An 18,715-nucleotide genomic window follows, 5' to 3' on the forward strand; every position below is an offset into this window, starting at 1 on the left:
GGAATTGGTTTTTATGCCTGAGTGCTTGAAGCCATCTTTTGGTTTCTTCAATTTGAGAATCAACTTATTTAGATATTGGATGCTGAAAGAAAAATCTCTAATAATAGCTTCATCACAAAGCCATATTTTCTCTTGTTCTGGCCAAGGAAATGGATCTGTTTTGTCAAATGAGATTAAAATTTCAATACACAATAGTATATATAGACATTTACATATCTAAGTGCATTAAAAGTATCTTAAGCTTATCATTAATTAGTCTGTTTTTATTTTAGAGAGAGAGAGCATGAGTGGTGGAGAGGGGCAGAGGGAGAGAGAGAATCTTTAAGCAGGCTCGGGGCTTGATCTGACGACCCTGAGCTCTTAACCTGAGCTGAAATCAAGAGTCGGATGCTTAACCGACTGAGCCACCCAGGCGCCCCTCATTAATTAGTCTGGAGAAGAAAAGGGTGAACACAAGTGCAATTAATTTTTTATTACCTTAACACCAGTTAGATGAATGGACAGTCTCCATGCAAACAGCGGTTTTCATTACACAAACAAGATGACTTTTAAACAAAGGGGTAACACGGGCACAAAATCGTTTCTGCATGCACGAAAACACTCCTGGGCTGTAAGCTTGAGGGATGTAACCTACATGAGGCTGGATGCTGGTTTGAGCAGCCACTGTTCTAAATATGCCTTGAACAAATTTCTTCTCAGTTTCATGATTGAACTGTTTAGGTGGCTATTACTTTGTTTATATGTAAATATATATATATATATATATGGGGAAACACTTGAACATCGTGGTTAAGATTCCATATATTAATTATTTAATTGGATAACATAACACTCATTCCCTGGAAAAAAATCACAAACACACCGATATTTACAAAGTTATTTCGGTTAAATTTCAATGAGAAGAGGATGGTCCATTTCAGGTAAAAAGGAAAAAAGGGCTGAATTCTTTTGACACACACAACTGGTGCACAGTCTACTCTTAAAGAATCTTCTAATTAGGAGAAGGGTCTGGATGGGGGTAATAAATAAAAGCATAGTTATTATTCTATTTGTAAAAATGCAGACAAACCCAAATAGCTGCTTGCTTTAAATCGCATTGTGTATATTTTGTAAACTTAGAACTTACAAACCATTTGGCTTAAGCTAATGTTAAAGTGAGTCTGCATTTTCTGAGGGTACAGTGATTGGGCTGAAGGTGAGTCTGCTGGGTGGTGATGGAAGAAAACGTTGGTTGAAACTTCACTGTTGGGCAAACCAACACTTAAAAGACAAACAAGCAGACAACTCATTAACCTTTTCTCTACAGAAAAGTCGGAGTTGTCCAAATGTGGATGGGTCAGTCCCAAACCGGGTACCATTTGTAGTCTCTGCTTCAAAATGAACAAGGAAGAATTGAGGACATATATACACAATCACCAATGTATACTAATGCAAACATTATGCAGCCCTGGGGCAAGCTCTTTGACAACATGCAGGGAAGACCATCAACGCTTCTGAAGAGGTGGGGGGCAGCGGGCAGTCATTGAAGTTCTGAAGTTAAATCTTCCTCATTATAACCCAGGACAGGCGTTCCTTTTTTTTTTTTTTACCCCAGTGTAGATGGGCTGCACTGTGAAGAGTTCAGGGGTCCCTGGTCCAAAGAACAGGAATGAAAAAGCGGGAGTGTTTCTTCACATTAAGTCACAGTGAATGGGGATTCTCTTATCCAAACTGTTCAATATCACTTAGCCATTCTTGTCACTAGTATAGTACAAAGCACTTTCACAAACTATGGCGTCAGTGGGCTCCCCCAATACTCCTGTAAAGTAGACAGTACAGGTATTTTCATCACCCTTATTTCATTGAAGCAAAACGAAGAAACAGAGAGAGTAAGCATCCAGGTCACATGAATCTTAAAGACGTGAACCCAGGCCTTTCCGTTCCAAGTAGAGATCACCTTGTTCTCAAAAGACGATTTGTCCTAGAAAAGTGATCTACACCTTAGTAAAAGAGCAACATAGATTATGCTCATTGCCAGTGGCAAGCTCCACCCCTTTCTCTGTCCCCTTCCTCCGTGACATTACAGCCTCTGAATCCTTTACACTAATGTATCAAGGACAGGATGTGGTCCTCGTTTCAGGACTGTATGTCTTCACCCAAAAGAATGATGAGCTTTCAAGCATCAGTGGAAAAGAGATTTTTTTTTGGTCCTTTACTTTGAAATCACACCACTGTAGCTAACCAATGGCCTGGTTATGAGAAAAATTCTTTTCTCACAGCCAGAATCCTGAAGGATATCCTTAGGGAGGTAGTGGGAGCTGAGTGGGAAAGTTCAACGTGATGGCATGAACCTTCTTCCCAAGAGGCTGTAAACCCCACACTCTGACGAACTTATCCTTACATTTCCATCATGTCTAAGTGGCTTATTCTATAGCCTTTTGACTTTCCTGCAAACTGATGAGATAGAGAATGAGGGTAGGTAGATGCAGAGTGAGTGCCAATAACCATGTGAGGCTTCTGACTGGCCATCGCTTGGTGACTCCAATAGCTTCTGACATTTTTTCTTATTTAATTTTTGCACACAGTAACTGGTAAATGCCAGCTCTTGTCGCCTTGTCCAATCTCATTGGTGTGGCCGGCACACAGGAGCTGTCCAGTCCACGTCAGCTGTGTTGAGTCTCACCGCCCACCATGACCGAGAAGCATCTGCTCCTTGAGGGCAGTGAGGTGGGAACACAGTTGCCCTTTTCCCAGGCAGCCTGTGTGAACTTGGTTACTGGTGGACTGTGCTCGGAGTGCTGGCTTTCGGGTTTTCCACCTTGGAGCACCAGGAGGTCACTTGAGCCTGATACAGTCCACCTCTTCGGTGGCTGGCATGCCGCTGGTTTTGAGCTCCAGGTCGGCGCTGGACTTGCTCCCGTGATGGGAGGGCCGCCAGTGGAGCAGCAGCATCTTCTTGAAGTACTTCACGGTGTTGTTCTTGACCGTCACGAAGCACACGGTGTTGATCATGCTGTTGCTCATGGCGATGCACTCGACCACGTAGAAGGCAGTGAGGTAGTGCTTCTCCTTGACGAACACGGTGGGGAAGAAGTCGCGCACGATGCTGAAGCCGTAGAAGGGCGCCCAGCACAGCACGTAGGCCGTGAGGACGCACATGAGCACCAGCACCGTCTTCCTGCGGCAGCGCAGCCGCTTCCGGATCTGCTCTGTCTGGAAGCCCGGGACGGCCTTGAACCACAGCTCGCGGGACACCCTGGCGTAGCACAGGGTCATGGTGAGCACGGGGCCCACGAACTCCACGCCGAAGATGAACAGGAAGTAGGACTTGTAGTAGAGCTGCTGGTCCACCGGCCAGATCTGGCCGCAGAAGATCTTCTCCTGGCTTTTGACGATGAACAGGACCGTCTCTGTTGTGAAGTAGGCCGATGGGATGGCAATGAGAATGGACACCACCCAGACCAAAGCAATCAGGAAGGAGGCTGTTTGATAATTCATCCGTGGTTTCAAGGGGTGGACGATGGCAAGATATCTGGTGGGGGAGGAAAGCCATCAGTAATAATGATATGTGCTTGGAAACATGAGTCTTGATCTAAGCCCAAACAGGCACAAAAACAGGATGGCACAGTGAATTCCCATGTAATTATCCAGCTTCACCAGACTTCATCTTATTTTAGCAACATCATTTGGAGTAGTGCAGTGGTTTAGTGGAAACAGCACAGGCTTTGGGCAAACAGGTGGAATAAATCCCAGCTCTTCCCCCTTAGTGGCTTGGGGTCTGGAGGGAATCACTCAGCCCTTCTGAGATTTGTTTCCTCAAATGCAACATGGGATAAAATGACAACCTACCTTGTGGGGCTGCTGTAAATATTAAACATGATAACGTTTGTCAAATGCTTTGCATTGTAGTAAGTGTTCAATAAATATATGTGGCGTTCTTGTTATTGTTATTAGTCCTATTGACACCACCTTGGCTTTCAGTCTTGCCATTCTGCCCAAGAACTTAATACTTTCAAAACTCTTTATTCCAAATATCTCATGGTTTCGAGGTGAAAAAAGGGCTCTGGAGCTCAGAGGGAGGTAGGGGCCTTTTCAGGGCAGTGCACTAGGGCTTTCCTCTCCCCTCCCCCCCAGGGACCATCCTGCGTTACAGAGCAGGAGCGTAGGGGTGGGTTTAGGGTGGAATTTAAGGAGTCTAATGTGAGAAGTAAATGACTTGCCCAACCTCACTCGGTGCAGGGACCAGGATCCCGGCTCCTGATACAGAGCTTTTACACCCGCCTCCTGGGTTGTCTCAAGCTCAGATGAGGTGTGTGAAGTTGCCTCGACACCACAAAGCGGCACACAACGTTAGAGCTTTATCCTGCTCGTTCCAGTGAGCGACCCTGCCTGGGAGAGGTTGGGGCCCTTCGTGGGGTCACTACAGGCTGCGCTATTGAGCAAGGTTTCACTGGTGCTCGTTCTTGCCGAGGAGCTCTTGGAGCAGGTGTAGTTCCCCCAGGAGTGGGAGGGAGCAGGGGTATTTATACACCAACTCTTCTAAGTCGTTGTTGGGGGAGCCAGAGGAGGCCTTCGGACAAAGAAACGCGGGTGTTGACAGGTGGGAGTGGATGGGGCGCAGACGTGACAGGAGCAAAGGGGTCTGAGAGGAGCATTATCAGTAGCATCTGCTGCAACCTGGTAAATCCACAGCAGGTTGCTGGTCCTGCTGTGGGCCCGACCTGTGTAAATGGAGACAGAGTAGAAGACACAGTCCTTGACCTCCGGGAGCTTTTCTTCCACACAAAAACTAGAATAACCAAGTGACAGGTCAAGAGCAACTTGAAGGGGGCGCCTGGGTGGCGCAGTCGGTTAAGCGTCCGACTTCGGCCAGGTCACGATCTCACGGTCCGTGAGTTCGAGCCCCGCATCAGGCTCTGGGCTGATGGCTCAGAGCCTGGAGTCTGTTTCCGATTCTGTGTCTCCCTCTCTCTCTGCCCCTCCCCCGTTCATGCTCTGTCTCTCTCTGTCGCAAAAATAAATAAAAAAAGTTAAAAAAAAAAAAAGAGCAACTTGAAGGAAGACATGGTCATTATGTTAGTGATGTAGTCTGGGAACGCTTCATGGAGCTTGTGAGATTCTGACCACCTCCTATTCACCCGCTGATGAAGGCAGGATTCCCCTGCCCTACGGAGAACGAGGTGAGTGAACACACAACACCCGACAGTGGATGGATGAGCCCTAGAGCAGTTAACTAGTCACCTGCACTCACCGCCCAGAGAGAGGGACACTGCCAAGCATGCGGGGCCACATGGGAGTGGCACACAGGAACAGAATGAGCCAGCAGGGGTGGTGGGCAGCAGGCCTTGTAGCGACAAGAGGATTAAGTGACCCTGGGCTCCCATGAGAGGATGTGATCGGCTTGTTTGAATAATTTTGCCACCTGATAGGGAGGTGACACGCATCAGGTTGAGGACTGAGGGTGCAGCTGGTCCAGCCGAGACAAGACTAGCAGGTCAAGAGCCTTTCCTGCTGGGTAGAGGGCTATACCTGGCGAGAACAGAGGGCCTCATGGCTAGGGACCCTGGGGGCCCTGTGGGGCTCGAAGATGTCAAAGCAGCACAGGGAGTTTCAGGCTTTCCAATATAACAGCCTAATAAACAGCACTCAGGTTCAAAACCAGTTGAAAAATAAGGCAAAACGATAAGAAAGATGGACGGCCAAACTCTCACTCCCAAAGTGATGACACTGATACTGGACAGTAGGGCTTTTCTCTGTGAGCACAAGGGCCACTTCATAGTCAATGAGGTAAACCTACAAACCCTGACACAGGCCAGTGAGAGAGACACAGGCTTCCCTGTGCACTTTACTCCTTGGTAACACATGCCTGTTCTTTGTGGAAATATCAGAAGGGCTATCTACTGCCATTTCTGAATGCCACTGCCAGAAGAAGGGTGAGATTTATGTGCAGAGGACCTGGGAGAGATGTTGTTTCAGCTCATAGAGACTCTAGGAGGGTGCTGATCTCAGGAAACACGCATCCATGCAGACAGATGGTAACAAAGACCTTGTGGCTGTCCCTCTTGCCAATGGACAAGTCACGGGGAAAGATCAGTTTTAACAAAATACTATAGCTTCCCACATGCTTTATGTAGGTTCACCTTCTCAGAACCTGACAAAAAGCTGGAGAGGTTGTCAGTCAAGTTATTATTATTTCTGTTTCACAGATGAAGAAACTAAGTCCCAGGAGCATAATGGATTTATCCAGCTTAGAACCCAGAGTTCTGAGTCATTCCTCGGCCAGTGTTCTTGCCTTTCTTTCTTCCTTTTTTTTTTTTTAATTCTTCTTTTTTTTTAATGTTTATTTAATTTTGAGGGAGAGACAGAGAGAGTACGAGCAGGGGAGGGGCAGAGAGAGGAGACGCAGAATCTGAAGCAGGCTCTAGGCTCCGAGCTGCCAGCACAGAGCCTGATGTGGGGCTTGAACTCACGGACTGCGAGATCATGACCTGAGCCAAAGTCAGAGCTTAACCGACTGTGCCACCCAGGCGCCCCTCCTTTCTGATTTATTTGATGACAACTCTGAATTTTGGAATCTCTTTTGTAACGAGGAAGTTGTTACTGGATTCGAAAATATTAGAATTTAAGAGTCCACGACAGAAGAAGCAGGAATGTAGAAATTCTCTCTGGCATTGGTTATCAAGGTCCTTTTCATGCTCGAACTATATTGGAGGGGGGTTGAGAGGGAAGGAGAGAGAGAGAGAAAGAGAGAGAGAGATGAAATCCTGAGTTAGTTCTGTTTCCAGAGTCCTCTTGGCTACTGGACCACCATTTCCCTAGCAGCCCTCACCTTGGCATTTCAGGCTCTGCTTCCTGCATTCCAGTGGAAGACAGCGTGGGAAAGAAAGAAACTGGACGACTTTCTTGTATCACACACAAAAGTGAATTCAAAATGGATTAAAGACCTACATGTGAGACCTGAAATTATAAAAATCCTAGAAGAGAGCACAGGCAGTAATTTCTCTGACATCCACTGTAGCAACTTTTTTTCTAGATATGTCTCCTGAGGCAAGGGAAACAAAAGCAAAAAATAAACTATTGAGACTGCGTCAAAATAAAAAGCTTCTGCACAGTCAAGGAAACAGTCAACCAAACTAAAAGGCAGGGTGCCTGTGTCGCTCAGTCAGTTGAGCGGTTGAGTGTCTGACTCTTGATTTCAGCTCAGGTCATGATCCCAGGGTCATGGGACTGAGCCCTGAGTCGGGCTCCTCGCTGAGCATGGAGCCTGCTTAAGATTCTCTCTCTCTCTCTCTCTCTCTCTCTCTCTCTCTCTCTGTTCCTCTGCCCCTTTCCCCTGCTCATACTCCCTCTCTAAAAACAAGAACAACAACAACAAAACTAAAAGGCAGCCTACACAACAGGAAAAGATATTTACAAATGACATATGCAATAAAGGGCTAGTATCCAAAATATATAAAGAACTTCTACAACTCAACACTCCCAAAGCAAATAATCCAACTTAAAAATGGGCAGAAGTCATGACCAGGTACTTCTCCAAAGAAGACATCCAGATGGTCAACAGACACATGAACAGATGCTCAACATCACTCATCATCAGGGAAATACAAATCAAACCCACAATGAGACAGCACCTCACGCCTGTCAGAATGGCTAAAATAAAAAATACAAGAAACGACAGGCATTGGCGAAGATGTGGAGAAAAAAAGGAAACCTCCTGCACTATTGGTGGGAATGCAAACTGGTGCAGCCACTGTGGAAAACAGTATGGAGGCTCCTCAGAAAGTTAAAAATAGAACTACCCTATGATCCAGCAAATCCAAAGCATACAAAAACATTAACTCAAAGGGATATATGTACCCACCCCTATGTTTATTACAGCATTATTTATAATAAATCACCAAATTATGGAAACAGCCCAAGTGTCCATTTATTGATGAATGGATAAAGAAGATGTGATATATAAATATATATATATGTGATTATATTATATATATACATATGTGATTATATATATACATATGTGATTATATATATATATATATATATATATATATAATGGAACATTACTTAACTATCAAAAAGAATGCAATCTTGGGTGCCTGGTGGCTTAGTGGGTTAAGTGTCAGATTCTTGATTTCAGCTGAGGTCATGATGTCACAGTTGGTGAGATGGGGCCCCGCATGGGGCTCTACACTGACAGCGCAGAGCCTGCTTGGCAGTGTCTCTCTCTCCCTCGCTCTCTACCCCTCCCCCGCTCCCTCTCTCTTTCTCTCTCTCAAAATAAGTAAACATTAAAAAAAAATGAAATCTTGCCATTTGCAATGGTGTGGATGGAGCTAGAGAGCGTAACGCTGAGCAAAATAAGTCAGGAGGACAAATACCATATGATTTCACTCATATGTGGCATTTAAGAAACAAAACAAATGAGCAAAGTGGGAAAAGAGAGAGAAAAACAGAGAAATACACTCTTAACAATGGAGAACAAACTGGGGAGGTGGGGGGGGATGGGTGGAAGAGGTGATGGGGATTAAGGGGTGCACTTGTCACGATGAGCACTGGCGCTGTGAGGAAGTGTTGAGTCACTATACTGTAGACCTGAAACTAATATTACGCTGTATGTTAACTAACTGGAATTCAAATAAAAACCTAAAAAAAAAAAAAAAAAAAGAATGATGGTAACATTTCCTGCCTGGGTGATGGGCGGAATGGCAGAGCTGTGGATGGAGCTGGGAAGCTGACAGCAGAGCTGGTTCAGGGTGAAAAAGGAATCACTCTTTGTATTACGACTGGATGGCTGCTTCCTAAGAGACTCCTACGTCGCCCAAACCCCCAGCGTTAAAAAGACAAAGGTTTCCACAGGTCAAAGGGGATGAGGACAGGGATAACTCTCACCGGAGTGAGCATCAGAATCACTCAGGGAATTGGATAAAAATGCAGATTCCTGGGACCTAGCCCAAGGGATTCTCATTTAGTAGGGCTGGGGGGTGGGGGCTAGAAATCTGACTTTGTATCATTTGCCCTCGGGGATGTTGTGCAGTTGCTGGACAGTTACATCTTACAAACACTGGTTTTAGGGTTGGAGAGCTGTAATAACAGAGTTGTTTACCCTGCAGGAATTATGTTTTAAAAAGAAGATGCCTCTTGGACCTCTACGTGTATTTCATTATGAAAAATAATGAACTGCCTCATTAAAAGGGACGACAAACCTAAATAGCACTGAGAGCAAGGAAAAAACTGAAGAGTTCAAAGGAGACAGAAGGGAAAAAAGATGTTTAAAAAACACATCATCAAAATGAATTTAGGGGCCTCTGGGTGGCTCAGTCAGTTAAGCGTCTGACTTCAGCTCAGGTCATGATCTCGCGGTTTGTGGGTTCGAGGCCGTGTCGGGCTCTGTGCTGACAGCTCAGAGCCTGGAACCTGCTTCGGATTCTGTATCTCCCTCTCTTTCTGCCCCTCCCTTGCTCGCACCCTCTCTCTCTCTCTCTCTCTCAAAAAAAAATGAACATTAAAAAAATTTTTTAAATGACATTTAAGAAAATAATAAAAAAAATTTAAAAATGAGTTTCAGCACACCGTGGACCAAGAGGATGTTTTACCAGCTGCCCCCCTCAAACAGAGCCACCGGTGACCTGATACTGGCTTATAGCTCTATAGCTGTTTGCGTAAATAAAACACGTGTAAGATTTGTCACAAGCTGCTACTAGAAATTTTGTAGATTTTATAAATTTATAAGAGAGCAAGGACTTCCAGAACATCTCATGCAAATGTATGCAAATGAGCCCATGGATGTACGCAAGGAAACAAAGGCAAGGATGTCCTTCCCTCTTTTCTACAAATAGGCGGTTATCTTATTTTAAAATCAGCTCTACAACAAAGGCACCAGAAACAAGGGTACATTACCGTACGATTCTGTTTTTATGAAGTTAAAGAACAGACGAAATTAAACGACGATGAGTGAGATCAGAGCCGTGGCTGTGTGGGGTGCGAACTGACTGGTAAGGGGGACAAGGGAGTTTTCTAGGTGATGCAAATAAATGTTCCACGTCTTGACTTGGGTACTGGCTACAGGACAAACTTGGTACTCGTGACCCTGACCGGAAGGTCCCCTGGTGAAGTCTCACGTGGCCTAAACTTTCTGCTTTTGCGTTCGGTCGTGTTTGTGGCTGCTCGCGCTCACGTGACATGCCTGCACCCACTCTGTGGCAGACGTGGTATCTGCAGGCACGGCCCAGAGCTGGGGGGGGGGCTCAGGAGCCTCCCTCTCGCCCACATCTGGGGGGGAACGTGAGCCCCAGGTGAGGAAACCAGGTCTCCTCTTGCCTCGAATAGATGAGCCAGCCTCCGAATCGGCAGCGGCGCCAACCTGTCGGGGCTGAAGTGAGGAAAGGGGCCGCCTGGCCCAGCCCCCATCTTTACCCCGGCCCGGCACCCTCACCTGTCGATAGCGATGGCCAGCAGGGCGTTGGTGGAGACGTAGAGTGAGACTGTACGCAGGTAGTTGACAGAGGCGCAGAGCGCGTGGCCGTGCTCCCAGGAGAGCTGGCGCACCACGTAGTAGTCCATCTCGAAGGGGCAGCAGATGACGGCCACCAGGAAGTCAGAGACGGCCAGGTTAGCGATGAGCAGGTTGGTCAGGTTGCGCAGCTTCTTACAGCGGGCGAGGGCAGCAATAAAGACAAAGTTGCCGATGCCGCAAACCAGCATGATGCCCGCCAGTGCCACACCGATGACGATCTTGGCGGCAAAGAAGGTCCGAGTCTTGGTCATGTCCTCGTCCTCGTCCAGAGGGAGGTCGTAATCACCATAACTGAAGTTGAACGGGAGGGAGGAGGTATGGTCTTGAGCCGGGCTGAAGTTGGGTGCGAAAGTAGTGTTTCCATTCTGGGCTGCCATGGTGGAGACTGCAGGTGGAGTGGTGAGAATTCTGAGCTGGGGATCCAGACCTTCTGCTGTCGTGAGTCGCCGAGCCTAGCACCCCGCCCACGTCCTTGAGGAGAGTCACCACGCCATCCTGGACCCTGGAAGGAGACACAGTCAGTGGGCAACATGCAGGAAAACACCTGGTAATATTCTCCCAGAGCTCCCCAAGTGGAGGCCAACCAGACCCAGTGACTACCCTGAGACAGAATTACCCAGACTTTGGGGGAGAGAGGACATGAGGTCTGGAAACTGGGAAATCCTCCATTGGCCTTCAGGAGGTACTGGGCATAGGATGAACTAGACTCTCCAGAGACACCCACGAAGAGCCTGCATGTCTGTCTTTTTCTCAGGAGCCGGGACCAGTCTGACTGCCCAGTCACACTCCTCTTCCCCACCATCAACTCCCACAAGGTCTTCAAAAAGTTAACAAGCTTGTTCCAGGCGGTTGGCCCAGGCTTCCACAGCAGCTACCATGCTGTGTCACCTTTTGGTCAAGGACAATGAAGCCGGAGGATCGGGACACATGGCAAGGTCTTTCCTCCAAAGCAGGGCACTGCCCCCTATGTCCTGGCCAAACCTTGGACATGGACATCACCAAATCCACTTTCACATGAACAGGCTGAGTCATCCTGGGCCAGTGATTTATGCTGTCTGAGCACTGATCTTCCTATAAACCAAATCCCCGCTGCCTAGACCGGGCCTGGGCAGTGGAGGCTGGACAGGAGTCTGTGGGATGCAGGAATGAGGATCCGCCCAGGATTCTGCTGGTGAAGGGGGCTGTGGGTGGGAGAGAATTCTGCTGCTGCTCCTCTGTGCTTTGGGAACCAGATCTAACAAGAAACACTTTGTCTGCTTCCCCTCCCTGCTCCCACTTTTGTGATCAGCTCCCTGTCTCCTTGGACAGCTTCCTCCCCCCCCCCCCCCAGTTCTCCCCCAGAATCAACCCTGACTGGGAAGCACCACATCTTGTCACCAAGGTCCCTGTCCTCTGAAAGTGGTGGTGGCTGCTCCAAGACCCGGCTTAACTGAAAACGGCCCCCAAGGCAGGGCAGGAGTAAGGAGAAGGGGATATCAGGGAGGACCCAGGAGGGCCTGAGGGCCGAAACTGTCCCGAGTCCTTTATGTTTTCAGTGCCTCAAGATCCCCACGGCAAAGGAAAATAAAGTCTCTGAAGTATTGAGCCCTTAGGAGATGGGGCACCACCGGGTTCAACGCATCGGAGGGCCTTGGGAAAAAACAAAACAAAACAAAAACAAGAAACTCGAGATCCCAACACCAGCAGAAAGAAGACCCCAGCCATCAAGCTGTGTCCTGCCTCTCCAGGCTTAACACAACTGGAAACGACTCCAAGTGTGGCGCCGCGGGATGCTGATAGCAAGCAGTGGACCAAACTGGAGAGCGGGTTTGGCCCGGCCCCGTCAGAGGAGGGAGGAGAGCGAGGGACAGGAACTGAAGCAGCAGGGACGGCCGTCGCAGGGTGGCAGGGCCGCTCGAACCTGCAGCGCGTGCGACTGCTGCGTACCCGAGGCGAAAACCTCTTCCGCCAGACGACGTTCAAGTGCCAACGGCGTCCGCAGCCGGGAGCGTCCTCCGTCCGGGTCGCCTCGCCTTCTCCCGCGAAGCCCGGGTCCCCGCAGACAGTGCCCGACCCGAGACCGAGAAGCGGGAGTCGCGTCCTCTCGGCTGCCACGCTCCGCGAGGAGGGGGCGTGAGCCCGGGTGGCGCAGGTCTCGGCCCCATTTTTCGGGGGACGCACCCCCCTGCCCCAGACCAACCCGCTTCGGGCGCCCTCTCCCCTCCCTCCCTTACCCGCCCCGGCGCGGCCGCGCGGTCCCGGAGGCGCCGCCCAGCAAGGGCGGGAATCGAGTCGGAGATTCGGGCTCCAAAGGCGAAGCGTGCGAGGCCTCCGGGCCAGAAGAAAACCGGGGTTAGGGGCTGGACCCGGTGAGCGGAATTACCCGGGAGATGCTTCCCTCTTCAGCTTCCCTTTCAACGAGGTGCCCCCTGCCCAAGCCCTCCCCTGCAGTTTGGCGTTCGCCCGCCAGCCCAGCCGCCCGCGCGCCCCAGTCCCGGCTTCCCGTCGCCGGGTCCCCTGCCCGGTCCTGGCGGGTGGTGGACTCTCCCGGCACGAACTCCTCCACTTGGAGTCAGCCCGGGAGCCTCCCGAGAAGCACGGGAGGCAAAGCAACCCGAATCCCCCGGAGAAAGGAGTGGGCGTCGGCGCCCCCAGCCCGGGTGACGCCCCCCCACCGCACTAAGGGAGCCCCCGGACCGCGCAGAGCTCAGCACCTACCTGCCTGGGCGCCTCCTCCCGGCGCGCTCCGCTGCCCTGGCCGCCGGGTTCAGTCCTGGGGGACCGCGACTTCCTCGTGCAGTGGCGCTGCGTTCCGGGGTGTCCTTTCTTCCTCGCTCCAGCGCGCTTCCCCCGCGCGTCGCGGTCTCTGTCTATCCGCTGGAGTTGGCGCTCCGCCCCTGCAGCTCGGCAAGGCGCCTCGGACCCTGCCCGGTGCGCCCCGCCCCGCCCCGCGCTCGACTCCGCCCCGGGGTCCCCAGCCTGCCCCCGCGCCGAGGCACCGGGTGGGCCTTCGGCTCCTGCACCTGGTGTGCCCAGGGCGCCGGGCGCGCGGAGTTCTGGCTGCGTTGGCACGGATCCCCAGTCCGCCGGGTTGGCCCGTTCGAAGACGCTTCTGCGTCTTCGCACCGAAGTGTGAATGAGACCTCAGTAGCAGGGGTTAGGTGGTGCGGATTCTGAGCCCTTAATGCCCGGCCGAGGGGCCTCGCTGGGGTCGCCCATGCAGGAGCCGGCTGTCCGGTCTTTGGCAGGAGCCCCCACCAACGTCCGCTCCCGCTACACCGCGGCTCATTTAGGAGGACGCTGGGGTACATTCCATCGTGCCCGGGGATGCTGGTGCCGGGGAGACTTGGAGGTGCATAGTGGTGGGTGGGTGGTGATGGAGATGGAGGCTCGGGGAGGAAGTTGGGGATCCCGGGCAGATTGCCCTGCTCAAATCTCCTACCCTGAAGTCCTCATCAAAGCCTTGCGATACCCATCACTGCCAGATTCCTTGGCGTTTCAGAGATTATCCCACTTGGGCCTCCACCAGTCTGTCTGGAGCCATGTTTCTGGAGCCCTGCACCTTGCTTCCTCCAGGTTCTGATGGTAGGCAATTTCCATGACCACTCTGTTCCTAGGTTTTCTTAATGCAGATTGGGAAGATTCCTTATATGGATTGGGAAGGAAGAAGTAAAATGGTCTATGTTGCAGATGGCATGATGTCTTTGTAGAAAATCAGAAGGAATTGACAAAAAAAAAAAAAAAAAAAACCAAAAAACCAAAAAACCAAAAAAACACAACAACTTTCCAGAACTAATAAGTGATTATAGCAAAGTTTCAAGATAGAAGCTTAATACAGAAAAGGCAAATGCTTTCCTATATATCAGCAATGAACAAGTGGCACTTGAAATTGAAAATACAATACTATTTACACTAGCAGCCCCCAAAGGAAAATACTTAGGTATAAATCCTAACAAAATATGTACAAGATCTATATGACAGAAATCTAAGTAAATGGAGAGATATTACCTTGTTCACGGATAGGAAGATTCAATATGGTCAAGATGTCAGTTTTCCCCAATTTGATCTACAGATTAAAAAAAAAAATCAAAATCCAGCAAGTTATTTTGTAGATATCAGCAAACATTTTTTTCTTTTTTTAAGTTTTTTATTTATTTTGAGAGAGAGAGAGAGAGAGCACGAGTAGGATAGAGGAAAGAAAGAGGGAGAGAGAGAATCCCAAGCAGGCTCAGCATTGTCAGCACAGAGCCTGACTCAGGGCTCCATCCCATGAAAGGTGAGATCATGACTGACTGAGCCACCCAGGTGCCCTTTCATGTAAACTTTAGAATGTTTGTTGATATCAGGGCACCTGGGTGGTTCAGTCAGTTAAGGATCTGACTCTTGATTTCAGCTCAGGTCATGATCTCACCTTTCATGGGATCGAGCCCCGTGTCGGGCTCCGTGCCGACAGTGCTAAGCCTGGAGCCTGCTTCAGATTCTGTCTCCCACTCTCTGCCCCTCCCCAGCTCGCACTCTGTCTCTCTCTCTTAAAAATAAATAAACATTAAAAAAAAAAAGATTCTCTCTCTCACTCTCTCCCTTTGGCCCCTCCCCCACTTGTATGCATGCTCTCTCTCTAAAAAAAAAAATAAAAATTAACAAAACAAAACAAAAATTTGTGTGAAGATTCAGAATAGCTCACACAATATTGAAGGAGAATAACACAATTGGAGGACCAACACTACCTGACTTCAAGACTTACTATAAAGCTACAGTAATCAAGACAGTGTGGTATGGGTGAAAGAATAGACAAATGGATCAGTGGAAGGGAGCAGAGAGCCCAGAAATAGATCCACATAAATATAGTCTTTTGATTTTTGACAAAGGAGGAAAGGCAGTACAGTGGAGAAAAGGCAGGCTTTTCAACAAATGGTGCTGGAACAATTAGACATCCCCATGTGAAAAAATCAATCTAGACACAGACCTTGTAGCTGTCACACAAATTAACTCAAAAGGGATCAAAGACTCAACTGTACAATGAAAAACTATAAAATGCCTAGAAGATAACATAGGAGAAAATCTAGATGACCTTGGATTTCGTGATGGCTTTTTAGATACAACAACAAAGGCAAGATCCATTAAAGAAAGAATTAATAAGCTGGACTCCATTAAAATTATAAATGCTCTGCAAGAGACACTGTCAAGAGAAATGAAAAGACAAACCACAGACTGGGAGATAATATGGGTAAAAGACGTATCTGATAAAGGACTTTTACCCCCAAATACACAAAGAACTCCTAAAACTCATCAGTAAGAAAACAAACAAACCAATTAAAAAATTGGCCAAAGACCTTCACTGACACCTCATGACAAGAGATATAGCAGGCAAATAAGCACATGAAAAGATGCTCCATATCATATATCATCAGGGAAATGCAAAATAAAATAGCAGTGAGATACCACTACATACTTACTAGAATAGCCAATGGCTGGAACACTGACAACACCAAATGCTGGTGAGGATGTGAACAACAGGAATTCTGATCTATTTGTGGTGGAAATGCAAAATGGTATGGCCACTTTGGAGGTTTGCTGGTTGTTCTTTTTTCTTTGTTTTGTTTTTGTTTTGTTTTGTTTTACAAAGCCAAACACATCCTTACCATAAGATACAGCAATCACATTGCTTGGTATTTTAAAACTTATGTCTCCACAAAAACCTGCACACGGGCATGTGTAGCAGTTTTATTCACAATCACCAAAATTTGGAAGCAACCTTGATGTCCTTCAGTAGCTGAATGGATCACTAAACTGGAGTACATCCAGATAACAGAACTTTCAGCGCCAAAAACAAATGAGCTCTCTATCAAGCCGTGAGAAGACACAGAAGAACTGTAAGTGCATATTACTAAGTGGAAGAAACCAATCTGAAAAGGCTACATACCGTGTGATTCCAACTATACGACATCCCGGAGAAGGCAAAACTATGGAGACAGTAAAAGGGTCAGTGGTTGTCAGAGGTTAGGCAAGGGAAGGACAAACAGTTGGGGCATGGGGGATTTTTAGGGCAGTGAAACTACTCTATATGACACTATGATGGCGGAGACGGGACAATCGACATTTGTTCAAACCCATGGAATATACAACAGCGGAGTGAATTCTAATGTAAGCTACAGACTGTTGGGTGATAATAAGGTGTCAGTGTAGGTCCATCGACTACAACAAATGTACTACCCTCGTGTGGGATGTTGGTCATGGGGGAGGCTCTGCGTGTGTGGGAGCAGGGGCTATATGCAAAATCTCTGTACCTTTGGCTAACAAACCTAAATCTGCTCAAGAGAATAAAGTCTATTTTAAAAAATGGGTACGGATTTTCAGGAGCTTGATTTGTTAATACATATAAGAAGCCTTGAAATTTTAACATTCTTTAATGCAGAAATTATGTTTTTTATTAGTTTTTCCTGTGTAAATAATAAATGGAGCAGTTAAAGATTTCACTACAAAGATGTTGATCGCAACATTGTTTAGTGTAACAAGGAACTGGAAACAATCTGAACTCTCTACACTTGCTTAATATGTGATAAAAATGTCTTTGATGAACTACCACATAATCATATAATTTTCTTGAATCAATACAAATTCATATGATTAAAAAATCAAAACATATACAAAATGCATAGAAGCATCCCTCTCACCCCGTCCCCCTCCGTTTTCCCCCTGTTTCTAGACACGCTGGTTTAATATTTTCTAAGTATACCTGTTAAATTGCAAAGTGGATTATTTCCCAATTTTTGGCTGATACTGAGCTATACAAGAATGCTATAATATAAAATTAGCGGTGCTTCGGCAAATAACTTTGTATGTGACATCTTTTTGTATATGTGCAAATGATAATAAATTGGATAATAAATTCCTAAAAGTGGTATTGGTGAAGGCATAGAAGCATTTGTAATTTGGGTAGATATTGTCACATTGAAGCCCATTGAAGCCCATTTTGCACTTTCCAGGTAAGCAGTCTTTGGTAGAAGTGAGTGCCTCGGGCTGTACCTGAATCAAGAAGCAAATATCTGTTCGGGCGCCTGGGTGGCTCAGTCAGTCGGTTGAGTGACCGACTTCGGCTCAGGTCATGATCTCGTGGTTTGTGAGTTCAAGCCACCGCGTCAGGCTCTGTGCTGACAGCTCAGAGCCTGGAGCCTGCTTTGGATTCTGTGTCTCCCCCTCTCTCTCTACCTCTTCCCTGCTCACACTCTGTCTCTTTCTCAAAACTAAATAAACATTAAAAACAATTAAAAAAAAAAGAAGCAAATATCTGTTGAAGTCATAAGAAGGCAATAATCAAAAGCAGGATTTCTCAGCAATGTCGGTCTCTCACACTTGACCTCAGTTCTGAATGCAGGGTGCCCTCTTAGTCATCCAAAGTATGATAGGGAGGGACACTGTCCCCAAGAAAGTTACCTCAGTTTATTTTTCTGTGTCTCTCATCGAGTCATTAATAATCCATTTATGAAGGTGCCCTTGTGATCAATGGTAGACACATTTTTAGGTAAACTTTTATAATTAAAAAAAATTTTTTTAATGTTTTTATTTACTTTTGAGACAGAGAGAGAGAGAGCATGAGCAGGGGAGGGGCAGAGAGAGGGGGAGACACAGAATCTGAAGCAGGCTCCAGGCTCTGAGCTGTCAGCACATAGCTCAACGTGGGGCTTGAACTCACGGAGCGTGAGATCATGACCTGAGCTGAAGTCGGACGCTTAACTGACAGAGCCACCCAGGCACCCCTATAATTTTTTAAAGTTTATTTATTTATTTTGAGGGAGAGAAAGAGAAAGATAAAAAAACACCAGTGGGGGAGGAGCAGAGACAGAGACAGAGGGAGAGGGAGAGAATCCCAAGCACGCTCTGCACTGTCAGCACAGAGCCCTGACGTGGGGCTCAAACCCATGAACCACGAGATCATGACCTGAGCCCAAACCAAGAGTTGGACACTTCACCAACTGAGCCACTCAGGCGCCCCAGGTAAACTTTTAAATTAAGTAAGTGTAATTAAGGTCTATGAGGTATTGTTGGGAAAGGTGGGACATAATTAATGGTTCGAGGGGCTTCTACTTTTCATTCAATCTACCCGGTCTTCACGGCATTCTGGAAGGAGTGGCTCCGTAAGACATCCTGGTTGACTCACCTGACCCAGCTAGTGTATTTTTCTCTCTCTGGTTTCCATCTGCTTCCAGGGAACTGACAGGAAGACGATAGTTGGGAGTGAGA

At 47.6% G+C, this 18,715-nt stretch overlaps 1 protein-coding gene across 1 annotated transcript; it reads right to left on the reverse strand.

The window, feature by feature from the left end:
* Positions 1-457: 457 nt before the first annotated feature.
* Positions 458-13,379, reverse strand: PROKR2 (prokineticin receptor 2). Its single transcript, XM_023251439.2, has 3 exons — positions 13,193-13,379; positions 10,415-10,997; positions 458-3,511 (listed from the first exon to the last, which is right to left on the reverse strand). The coding sequence occupies exons 2-3, from the start codon at positions 10,870-10,872 to the stop codon at positions 2,815-2,817; spliced, it is 1,155 nt and encodes a 384-aa protein (XP_023107207.2). The 5' UTR covers positions 10,873-10,997; positions 13,193-13,379; the 3' UTR covers positions 458-2,814.
* Between the last annotated feature and the right edge of the window lie 5,336 nt (positions 13,380-18,715).

Source organism: Felis catus, chromosome A3 (genome assembly GCF_018350175.1).
Source record: "Felis catus isolate Fca126 chromosome A3, F.catus_Fca126_mat1.0, whole genome shotgun sequence".
Lineage (NCBI taxonomy): Eukaryota > Metazoa > Chordata > Mammalia > Carnivora > Felidae > Felis > Felis catus.